The 12,768-nt window shown below is 40.5% G+C and overlaps 1 protein-coding gene across 3 annotated transcripts in view; it reads left to right on the top strand.

Annotated features, from left to right (window-relative positions):
- Positions 1 to 530: 530 nt before the first annotated feature.
- Positions 531 to 12,768, top strand: part of znf827 (zinc finger protein 827) — a 96,347-nt gene continuing 84,109 nt past the window's right edge. Inside the window, exon 1 of one of the 3 annotated variants that reach the window (XM_047364842.1) lies at positions 531 to 1,656. In XM_047364842.1, the coding sequence (XP_047220798.1) occupies positions 1,614 to 1,656 (43 nt within the window). In that variant the 5' untranslated portion in view covers positions 531 to 1,613. The remainder of the gene's footprint in view (positions 1,657 to 12,768) is intronic. The other 2 variants (XM_047364843.1, XM_047364841.1) reach the window with 2 other exon arrangements.

Consider the following 12,768-nt stretch of genomic DNA (forward strand, 5'->3'; position numbering starts at 1 on the left):
AAAAAAAAAAATCATACACAGTGAAATGCTTACTGCAAGAATTTCCATTACAGCAAGCAATCTGGCCTGACCTGAACCTGTAGAGCAGGGGTGGGCAACTCCAGTCCTCAAGGGCTGGTGTCCAGCAACTTTTAGATGTGTCCTTGCTCCAACATACCTGAATCAAATGGCTGAATTATCTCCTCAGTATGCAGTCCGGTACTCCAAAGACCTAGTAATGACCTAATTATTTGGTTCAGATGTGTTCGACCACGGGAACAAATACAACTGAGGTGGGAAACATCAGTTCTCAAAGGGTTGGTGTCCAGTAAGTTTTAGATGTGTCTCTGTTTCAACACACCTGAATCAAATCTATGGCTCATTAGAAGGCCTGTGCGAACTTGACTGCATACTGAGGAGGTAATTTAGCCATTTGGTTCAGGTGTGTTGGACCAAGGACACATCTAAAAGTTGCTGGACACTGACCCTCGAGAACTGAAGTTGCCCACTCCTGGCATGGATAATCTATGGAGTATTGTCAAGAGGAAGATGAGATAGCAATGCATAAAGTGTACAGTACAGGGGCATATATTTCAGTATTAAAATGTATTTGTCTTGTGAAATATTCTAATTTTCCAAGAAACAAAATGTTGGGGCTCAGCAATAATCATAAAAATGAACAGAAATAAACACTTGAACTATATTACTCTGTGTGTAATGACTACACAATGTTTCACTTTTTGACTTGAATTACTGAAAGATATAAACATTTTTAGAATATTCTGATTTGTTGAGAAGCACTCGTAAAATGCCTTGAGTTTACTTTTATTGTGAATTGGCGCTATATAAACAGAGTGAAATTGAACTGGACCAATTAAAAAGCGTTCTGACTCTGACTAATGAGCGCAGGAAACGTGCATTTTTTTTTTTTATCATTATAATACAGATTTATATTTTCCTGTTGAACGTTCAGTTCATTTTGTAAATCTGTGCTTTGTGAAATTAGGAGTCAGAGCTGAGAAACGTTTGCGCCATTTGCATATATTACTATCAATACTTAAGTCATATTTACTTCGGTTCTTTTTTTTTTTTCTTTTTCTTTTTTACGGAAAATGACATTGACTCTGAATGCGATTCGACTCCATCAATATGGTTCTCTTTGTGTTTTCAAATATCTATATTGTCTTTTCAGATACGCACACTGAAAGCCTGGGGGCACCTTGTCCGTACGCTGCTCTCGGGGGCGAGCTCCTCCAATGCGTGCGTGCGCGCGCGCGTGTGCGTGCGTGAGAGAGCGTGCGAATGTATGTGCCGAGTGTGTGCGTGCCTGCCCACGCGCGTGTGTCTGCTCTGCTGTTGCTGCCCTTTGATCCCTGCATTAGTGTTAGTTAGGGGCTCGGAGACACACTTGCACCGAGAGCAGCCATAGTCAAGACACGGCAACAACAACAGCAAGCGGCACCTCCTCCGCCCGTGTTCCCGTTCCCCCCCTGAACAATACAGTTTAAACCGAGCAAAGCCAGGTGCACGACCGAGTCCCTGCCATCACTGGCGCCTCCAGTCTCAATGGGAAAAATCCATTTTTCTCCTCATCCCCAAACAAGGACGAGAATGTGATTAAAAGCGGGGGGAAAATGCCAAGGAGGAAGCAGGAGCAGCCCAAGCGCCTGCCTTCACGTAAGTCCTCCGCTCGATGTGTGCGATTTTAGCCGCTCTCCGTGTGTTTTGCGCAGTAGTTTAGGGTTATAGAGGTGAAACAGACAAAAGGCTCGGCGTAGGTTATTTCTGCCCCCTTTTTTTTTTTTTTAGGTCCGAGCGAGGCAGCCATGTTGTTGGCGAATGGGTAACGTTAGCCAGGCAGTGAGTGGATAAACGATACGTGGCTTTAATAAGAGCAGAATCGATAAAAGGTCCGGTTCCGCTAAGAGGTTGCGGTCAGTTTGGCTTATGTGTCGGGGCGGTTGTGTGCGGCATAACGGCCGAGCGGTTTCGGTAACGTCTTCACCCTCTCTCGGATAGAAAAAGGGGGAGGACCTGGGAGTCTGGCCGCAATAAAATGAAGGGTCAGCCGGATCAGACGAACCAGAGTCTGGCTCCCCCGTACACCCGAGTGTTCTCCGTTAGCTACAGCGCTATCGAGTAGCACCGCTCGATAAACTTCTATCCCCCGGCTAAAAAACGGCTAACTTTCGCCTCAGAGTTGCTGCTCCGACCTCGCGGAACCGACTCATTTCGCGTTTGTTTATGTCGTCGACTTTTTTTTTTAAAAGTGATGATTTTACCGTTTTTAAACTCAATCTCAGTGTACGTTTTTTTTTTTTTTTTTTTTTTTTTTACCCCTCCCCGTGTACATGAAGGCAGTGTCAGAGCCATGGTCGGTCACCTGAAGTTCAGGGTTTTCCCCCCCCTTTCCTTCCCTTTGCAGCCATTCATTGCAGACAGACTCCGATCAATAACGCGTTTAGAAAAAAGAAACGGCACTCGGGCTCAGCTGCGCCGCTTGTGCCGCAGCAGAACCCCGTTATACTTTCCGAGGAGTTTATTTTAGTCGGTGGTTGGCTTACTTTGGTGCGTTTGACCCTTCTTGTCTTCGATATTCTGCCTTTATCAGTCCTCCTGTATAATGAAACGCTGCAATAACGTACTCCGGCCACTGGAGGATTCCTTAGATGTTAGTGGCCGTTATTAGTGACATTTCTTGAAGCTGTTAATCATTTCTGCTGAATGCATGCGTAGGCAAACAGCTCAATTAGTCATATTGATATGCAAATTTAATGAATAATTAAGTGGTTTAGCTCGATATATTTGTCTTTCTTTATTTCATAAATGTCACATCCCACCAGATGTTCTGCATTACCGCTAATTTTGCTCGTTTATTCTCGGCTCAGGTGTTTGACCCGGGGGTGAACTTGGGGGGAAATGGCAGAAGCTGGTTAGGGAGGCAGAGATGTGGACAGTAGGTGACTGTAATATGCAGTGATTGGTGCTCTGTGAGTGTGGAAGTGACTGACAGTGTGGGAAGTCACATGAATGGGCTGCACAGCACAGAGCATGGTTTTGATATATAATGAAAATAAGCCATTGCAGTCTTTTTAATATGATCTCCCATCAAGGTCTTTATATTGAACTGTGTTTTGAGTGTGTTTTCCTTTATCATTTAACTCGTTTTCTTTAGAGGTGCACCAATCAGAGATTTTGTGGCCAGTTACTGATTTTTGCTCAATTCTGAAATGACAATATTTATTTTAACAGATTATATTCTCTTTAAGGAGGTATTTATTCATTATTTTATTTGTATACAACAACCTAGGTTGTCCTGAAGTGCTGTGGAGAAGAGATCAATAGCTTCTAGAAATACAGTGTGCATAACCAATATGTAAAAACAGATTGAAAGTGATCAGGTCAATTAGAAACCAGCTACAGGATCATACTCAACCAGGGCAGAAAAACAGTTTATGAAATGTGGTTTTTAAGCTTGTTAATATCCCTGGACAGATCTCACTTGAAACAGGAGAACGTTCCAGAGCTGTGGTGCAAAGACCAAAAGGCTCTAACCCCTTTGTTTTTCAGCCTGGGCATAGGAACTTGTAAAAGTTAATGGCCATTTTTATTTCTGTTAACAACGCAGCTGATGATTTTTGCTAAAGTTTTGATCCTTCGATTACAGTTTGCAGATATGAATCATTTCAAATAAACATTAGCTGGTGCGATTAGAGGTTTAATTTGCATGAACAAGGTCCCCATTCAGTCACAATTTGGAAGGAATTTATATCATAACTTCAGGTTTTAACTATGTAATTTGTAAAAGAATTCAAGCTAAATATATTTGTTTAGGTGAAATATTATCCATTGCTGTTGTCTAATGGTGAAAAAATGTAATTCTTATTCAGCCCAAACTTTACCTTTTGGCTGAATTAAGTTATTGTTACAAGGCAAATAACTGACATTTATTCTGATCACTAAAAGTATTATATTCATCAAAGATAATTTGTTAAATGTGTGCAAGGTTTCATAGGTTTTGATGTAAACTGAGAGACAAAAACCTCCCAGAATCTCAGCCTTTTAAACTGATGTCTTATTTTTAACCTGTACACCTGATCTTGATATTATTTCTTTCCTCAACGTCCTTTTAAGGCATCATTGTTTGTTTTGTCTGCAACTCTTGGACATTTTTTTTCTCACATCTACTTTAGGAACTATGTATAACAATACGTGCCTTTTTCTATGTTCTGGATGAATTAAAAAATGTAAAAAGAGCCCAAACTTACAGAGCTGTCCTTGTATCATAGAAAACCTGCACATACAGTAAAATCATCTCTGTTAAGGGACAGAGGTGTAAAACTAAGCAAAAGAATTAGAGATTGAAGCTCACTAACTTTTTTTCCTGCAAATGTAAGGTTCAACATATCATAAATGTTTAGTTTTGCAATAACGGTGTTCTCCAGATTAATATCTGAGATAGAAAAAAAGCTCTGATTTGCTATTACGTGTTAGATTATCATTCATTCATTAATTATTACAGGTGTAACCACAGAGCTACTTGGATGCAGTATTTGGTTGGATATTATAATTCAAGTGCCATGCATTCATGCTCTGCATGCCAAGAATACATTTGGCCACTTATACAGACTCTCTAGCTGCCCATGATACCCAATGTGGGTTAATCATAATTAATATAAACTTTCAGTCATAGGAGTGCAGTTTCATTTTTTTCCCTGAAATTATGCATCTTCAGTTGGGACTAGAGGCGTGTGAGAGAGAGAGAGAGAGAGAGAGAGCAGTCTGTGTTACACAGCTCTACAGTTGAATACAGGATTTCAGTAACTTATAATGAAGAGAAGGGATCACAGAGTCGACATTTTAAATTAATCAGCAACTTATATTAGTGATTATCACAGTATTACACAGTGCCTGTATATATTCTTTAACTTGGCGTCTGTAGCTGTTCCCTGACAGACAGAACATGACTTTTCATTATGATTAAACAGAGTAACTTTGCTGTACTATGTTCACTTTTCTTTTTACCTGCTTTCATCTGACTCCATTGTTGTGGGAGCCAGAATGAACAGCCCTTATTCCTGTTCTAGAAGCTTTGTGTTTTTTCTGATGTTTTTAAAAACCTAATTGAATCTGAAAATGGCTGCCTTATTCACCTTGTGAGAAAGTTCACAGAGGAGTATTTTTGTGTTAGTTGATTGGAAAAAAAATCTGATTTTTGTTTCATTTCAGACAGACTGGTCATCTATCCACAGCCTTTTTGAGCATTAAATCAACCGATTCCATTCACATTTCACCAATTTAAAATGTTTGTTTCCAGTATGCTTGTCATTTTTAAGCCATGTAATAAGTTTTTTTTTTTTTTTTTCTTGTTGGGTATTGTTTGTTTTATTATTTGTAGTCATTAATTGTGTGGGACTGTGATATGTTACCCTTTGAACAAAGCTGTGGGTCTATGTGTTCACCACACCACATTAATTCACCAATCTTGTCAACACCATCTGCATTCATGCCCTGGTCCTAATGAGGCAGAATGTCATTTCTGGGTTAGATGAAACTTGTGTCTGGATTAAGCATGAATTTGTTACTGTTAAGATGTTAGTTTGTTTTTGAAGCTGTGTACGAGCGATTCGAAAGCAACTCCCTCCCATATATTCGGTGTCTAATATGCCTGCCTGTGTATCTGTATAGCTTGTAAAATATTGCTACAGCAGTCAGAAAATGTGTATGTTTTGATACCTTATTGTGCACCTAGAAGGCTAATTGGGTAGATTATCAAACAAATATTTGTCGTTATAGTATCCTGCAAAAAAACAAGTAACTATTATTTTGACAAGAATGTTTAAGACATACTTTTTAAAAAACTGAATATATATGTTGAAAATAGGTTGTTTGTGATCAGTTATCATATAAATTAGTCCAAAGTCAAGAAATATGTTTCGTACGATATACCAAAACAAGGTTGTCCATATTTGTGGAAGAGCAGCAAGAAGAAAGCTGTTATTGAAAGAAATCCATAGGAACATGCAAGTGACATGGCATACGCAGAGAAGGTTGTTCGGGTTAGACGAGACCAAAATGTTTTAACCGATGTACATGTGTGGCAAAAAACTGCACACTACCCTGAACACACCATTGTCATGGTGAAACATGGTGGTGGGAGTGTCATACTGGGGGAATGCTTTTTTGCAGCAGAGACAATTAATCTTTCTTAAAAAAAATATCAAAACTGTTTTTTGTTTTTTTTTTGTTGGAAGAGGTATGAATACTTTGGCAAAAGGTGTGTCTGAACTGGAGAAGTAGCACGCCTGTTCCTGTCTAAATCTTTTCTGGTTTAGGAGTTGATTCCCCCCTCGGCCGACAGACTGTCACAGAACAGCATGAATTTGTCAGAAGATTTTTTGCTCTTTGTTTTGGGATCTTCCCACTCTGGAATGGAGCTGTCACCTCGTCAGTTCTGAGCGTTTTCATCATGCGTACCGACAACCCCGCGGTGGCGTGCCATTCGACAGGCACAACATCGAGCTTTGAAAATCCCTACGTCTGTGGTGAAAAAGGGCAAGTTAATACACTGGCTTTAATGCTGGAGGTGCTTTATGTTAGCTCAGACCCCAGATATATGGCCTGCTCTGTGCTGCTGTCTGTTGCACAGTCTGCGGGACGAGGAGAGTATTCTTTAAGGATGGCACCCTCATGTGAGAACAAAACTCCATGTGTGTGTGTGTGTGTGTGTGTTGTTGTTGTTCATGTGTTGGTGTGTCTGAGGGTACAGAAGCTGACTATGGAGGTCACAGTGCAGTATGGCGCCTTCACTCTGACAAGCACACATGACCTTTTGACGCCACAGAGGAAACTGCCTTTCTCTTTGACCTTGCTCTTTATTATTGTTTATGTAATTTTCAGTCTTACAACTCGCACCTGAAAGTTAGGAACTAGTTTAAGTGCCTTTTAAGTAATTTCTTGTTCATTTCTTTTCTGTTTTATGACGGGCACACTTGAGTCAGCGAGAATACCATGGGGAACACATTTATTCCACTCTCATTTCTCCTGATTATTTCCATTTAAAGTATAGAGATGTTCATCATTTTTGGACTGAATTGTGCCTTTTTTTCTGTCCGCCAGTAGCTGACAGACTAGGTGGCTCTCTACCTTACTGTAATGGTGGGTCACTGGCTACCTTCCACTTTTTATGATTATAATGACCTTGGTAGGGCTAGGGCTTGAAAACATTGGATTATAGGGAAAATGAGAGAAGGGTTTCCATTTCCCTCTTGGCACCAAATCTTCGGGCTCTTTCTGCCAAGAATGCTCCACCTCACCACCGCTGCTATGTTCTCCCCTAAGCTCGCTGGGGCTGGGGGCGCGCTGGCAGTGCAGAGTGAACAACGCTCAAGCAAGTAATGATACACAGCCTTGAACTTGGAAATGAGGTACAGGACAAGCTGTATGTATCTGACTAACTGCACGTCAACTTGGGGCGCAAATAAACCTGTTTTCAATTAGCATCCATGTTCAGTGGGCAAATTAGAACCCGGCGTTTGTGTTTTTTACTTCATAGTTGTAGAAAACACAAAGTTGTTTGAATGAACAGTTTGTTGGGCAGAGTTTAATGGGCCCGGCTTCACAGAAGTAGCAAAGCCTCAGGGCTAGGATCAATATTTATACACAAATGTTAACCTTATTTGCTACTTCAGACAATTGGCAAGGCACACAGACGAGAAGGCTTTACAGCACTTGAGAATGAAGGACTGCGAAGAGGAAAAACTTGCTCTTGGTCTGTTTGTAACTCAAGAAGAATTTAAAACGGTCAAAATAATCAACTTAATGAAACGGATTTGAACTGGCATCAATCCTACAAGCATTTTTTACAGAACGTGAATAATTGACCTTCAGTGCCCTGGACAGTTATTGGCACCTTGGTAAAGATATGTAAAAAGTCATAAAAACAATTATTTTCTAGGCTTTATGACCTTGAGATGCCTCTCTTTGCTGCAGGTCTCTAACAGTGAGCTCAGGAGATTTCTTTCTAATCTCCATTACCCTCCCTGCACAGTGGAATGACAAACTCAGGTTCTTGTCCTGCTGAAAGAGCCAGTCGTGACCTGTTTTCAGTTCACTGGCAGAGGCCATCAGATTTTAAAACCTCCTGTTTTAAAAAAAGTTCATGATGCCAAGCCTCTAACAAGGCTCTCTGGACCCTTGGAACAGAAACCGGCCCACAGCACCACAGATCCTAGGCTATACTTAACAATGGGCATGAGGCGCTTTTCCACGTACTTAGTTTTCCACCAGACCCAGCTGGAGTGTCTGTTGTCAAAATGCTTGTTGTCTGATCTGAACACAGTTCCAGTAAAAATTCCCAGTAAAGTTTCAGTCTCTCCACATATATTTTTGTGGTTATGGAGGTTTGGTGACCCCTAAGATGCCACTTTTTGCTCTAACAGTGAACTTTAGAGATTTATTTTTTTTACTTGCCCTGCCATCCTCCTCATAGTTCTGGGTAACATGATTAATTCAGTCTTTTTATCACTGTTTCTATTAAATAATTGCCTTGAGCATGCATATTGGCAAGTAGCTTTTGAATGGCATATTCTCCTAACTTTCCCATTATGAAGAGTGTCTAAAACTGATGAGCCTCTGTGCCGTGTCATTTCTACATCCCAGGGAAACGGAGACCATCTGATTAACTTAAAAATGTTCAGTTTTACCTGACTTGTTAGGGGTGCCACTGATTGCTGCACCTGTAATATTATTTTTGAATGTGTGATTTTCTTCTAAGACAAATGAATGTTCTTAGATTAAACAATTTTGTTTCTGTAATATAACATTAATTTGTTTATTTTACACATATTTACCAGGGGTGCCAATAAGAAAATTCGAAAGAAGATCATTGTGTTCTTTCAAGTTTGGTACATTATGGCTATTTTTATTAGAGCCTCTTGGGCCCAGACAGACCAGAACAAGACAAGGAATCAGTGGGTGATCTATATTTGAAAAGACTCACAGAACTTCTCTTTCCAGCAGGACCCATTCACAGTTTAGGTGCCTGCAAAGTCGGAAACAAATAACAGTGTATTGTGTTTCTCTTTCCTACTGTGCAGCCGAACGTTCGCAGGGAAAAGTAGTTTGTCCAACTCTGCCTCAAACTTCAAACAACAAAGGCTCGCAAAGCGCAGCAACAGCACGAAGTCGGAACGTTTCGGGGGGACAGATGCATTGCTGGTATGACTGCCAGCAGCATTTGGAAGGAAGAAATCTGCAAAGAGTTTGCTGAAGGAGGGAACAAAAAGGAAGAATTACCATTCTCTCCTCTAAAGAATCAGGTTTAGGACGTTTTAGAATGAGTCACGCTTGTTTCAGCCCATTCAGCTGGACTCCAGTAAATTTATATTTTGTGCTTCTTGTTTTTTTACACTCGCAGCTGTAAACACCGCAGCTATTAGTTCTTACTTATGGATTCTGCAAAGTTTGAATGTCAGTCTTCCGATGTATGCCTATTATTTCTTTGAAAATTTGAGTTGTTTATTTCCCAAATAATATATGCTTTGTCTCGGAAGCTTGACAGTTTTTTTTTTGTTCTGTTTGTTTTTTCTTTATGTGCCTTTTGAGAAAAGTCACAGCGAGTCAGCGGAGGACCACTTTTGGAAACCCCCTCTTGGGGACCTTTTATGGATTTCTCACATTGCAAACCGAGCCCTAGAAATTAATGAGCAACATGGAAATTAATATTTCTATACTCCAGCATGCCAGCAAGGTTCTTAGTGAATTAAGAAGACACAAAGCTGGCAATTAATTAAATGAATGTAGTTATTTTTCACTTGACGTGTAAATGAGATTTAGCATAATCATACAGTTTATCCCCCAATAAGCATGAAGCGCAGAGCTCCTGCTTCACAACTCTCTCAGCACCTGATTCATCTGTGGTAATCATCAGCTATCTGCTGGCATCTATGCATGCTCACCTTCTGAAGCACCCGAGGCGAACACAGACAATTAAAACTGTTTAAAAGCCTGGTTGTTTTAATTAAATCAGGCCAGTTCCTATGTTTAACGCAAAGCCACATGTTTGTAGAAACTCTTTAGCACAAAGATAAAATGACGTTGTAGGAAAACCGCTAGTCTGTTTAGACTTTCTTTGTGGAAGTGATCCACTCCATGTTGTTGTGCAGATCTACTTCACACCATTATTGTACCTTTTGACGTACAGTTTAAAATGATGCAGATTAGATTAAAAAGTTTGTTGATCTACAGTTTCTTACAAAAGAATTGGTATCTTTTTAACTTTTGCATCTTTTGCCACATTGCAACTACGCATATTTAGCCTTTGACTAGGCCATTGTAACACAGAAATATGCTTTGTTTTAAATCATTCCTGTTGCAGCTCTAGCTCCATGTTAAGGGTTGTTGTCTTCCTGGAAGGTGAGCCTTGTTTGCTGTGTCCTCTACATTGTTTTTGACACACAGTGAATGGAATGGCTTTTGGCAAACCTTCAACGGGACTTCCTGTGGCGTTCAGTCTTCCATTAAGCCCAGCTTTGTAGAGTGCAAGGCTAATAGTTGTCCTGTGGACAAATTCTTCCGCCTGATGAGTTGATCTCTGCTGCTCCTCCAGAGTTTCCACTGGCCTGTTGGTTGTGTCTCTGATTCATTTGCTAAATGCTCTGCCTGTCAGTTCAGGAGGACCCCCATGTTTTGGTAGGTTTGCTGTTGTGCTAAAGGCAATTACTGTCACTGTTTAGGGTTACCAGAGTAAAGGGGCTGAATAGAAATGCACTCCACACTTTTTTAGATATTCTTATTTGGGGGGGGGGGAGAGACATTTATTTACCTTGAAAATCCTTCACTTTCTTTGTGTTGGTTGGTCACATAAAATCCTAATAAGATTCGTAATAGTTCTGTAGTCGTTCCCTGAGAGAACGTTGGGGGGATCATGGGTGTGAATACTTTTGCAAGGAGGTGTACATCAGACATTAGGTCTCTGGTTAAGAATATTTATGAAGGGTCAGTAAGACAAGAAAAGAAGAATCCTTACTCTTTGTGATCATCTCATCCCAGTGGATGATATACTGGTTTTGATACCCTGGGTTTCTCTGCTTGTGACAGCACAAACCAGAGGTGCACTGAACAGTTAAAGGTATTTACGCAGATGTTACTGCTATTGGCTTTACTACAGACATGTTGCTTCTGATATTTGCCCAGTCTCGCTGCACAATGAATCGGTTTCATTCGATCAGCAGTTTCCTGGATCTTATGTGGCAAAGTATGGAAAGGTTGGAAAAAAGGAGAGGTGGAAGAAGAACGTTTTCCCTTCAAATGGGACGTTTATACAGTATTATTCAACTAAAAAAACTAAGAAATCAGTTAAAGGGAAAATTGTACAAAAATAAAAAAGCTGAAATAACCTGGTTGAATAAGTGTGCACACCCTCCTAAATTAACAGTTTGTTGAACCTCCTTAATTAAATTTTCACATGAAATAACGTGAATCTGGTTATCTGTAAATAAACTTCAGCTCCAATCAGGCTGTGGGGTTACTTTTCTTTAAATGGAACTAGAGCTTGGTAAGGTGGGTGAAATCAGCCATATCTGTTGGTTTTGACCCAAAACTTTCAGTTGTCTACCAACAAGCTGAACATGAACAGCAACAAAATGAAAATAAACATTTTTTAGAATGGCCTAGCCAAAGTCTGGAGCTAAATCTAACAATATCTGTTAGGTCACCTGACAAGGCACGTGGACCAGAGATGAGGTAGATTTGGAAAATGTTGCCATGTTGAGAAGTAGCATGCTGACATTCTCCTAACAAAGAAGACCCGATGCTGATGTTATTCATTTAAGGGTATGCACACTTATACAACAGTTTTTTTTATTTCTGCCTTTTTCCCTCTTAACATGTTTGGTTTTCAGTTGGATTATAAAAGATAAATGACTCTTTAACAGCAGAAAGAACTTTTAAACAATTTTATAATTATAAAATTTTTTTTTGAATGTTACAAAAACCTCGCATTTTAAAACAGTTGTGTAGCTTTTTTTATATATATATCCACTGCTTTCAGTTTGGATCTTTGTTGCACTTGTTCTTTCAGGTTTGGGAAGTACTAGTTCTCTTGTCTTTTTTTTTTTTTGTGGATCTAGAGGCCTTTTATTTTTCAATTTTTCAGACAGTAGGTAGACGGGAAATCGGGAGAGAGAGGGGGAAGACATTCGGCAAAGGTCTCCGGGTCCAGGACTCGAACCAGGACGGGCGCTTCGAGGACTGTAGCCTCAATACACGGGTCGCACGCTTAACCCCTACACCTCCAGCACCGTGCCTGGAAGTACTGGTTGTCTGCAGTTCTAAACCTACTAAAGTTTGGTTCAGATTCCAAAACAAATTTAACGATGCTCGGATTGAAAAGGTAAAGTCTTCATTGTGTTTCTTCGAGTTATTTTGCATAGCAGAGACTCTGTAGCACAAACCCAGGTCCTAAAACCACCAGACTGGTACCTGCCTCTCTGCTTAGTCACTATCAGAACCCACCCCTCCTTTCCTTTGTGTGGAATGGAAGTGCCTCAGTCTTGATAACGATTTTTTTTTTTTTTCCCGTGTTGACAAGTCACAACATGGAGATCTACAGCTCGGAGAGCAGCCCTTTGGCTACGTAGAGCCCTGCTTGCACTGAGTAATAGCAATCTCACAGGAGTAGCAGGCTTTCAGCTGGCAGCAGTTCATACGGAACAGCTCGCCGGTGCAGCTGGGAAAGACAGAGCATGAGTGGAAGAGGGGAGCGAGGGGCCGGTGGAGATGGAGGGA

This window comes from Girardinichthys multiradiatus, chromosome 5 (genome assembly GCF_021462225.1).
Source record: "Girardinichthys multiradiatus isolate DD_20200921_A chromosome 5, DD_fGirMul_XY1, whole genome shotgun sequence".
NCBI lineage: Eukaryota > Metazoa > Chordata > Actinopteri > Cyprinodontiformes > Goodeidae > Girardinichthys > Girardinichthys multiradiatus.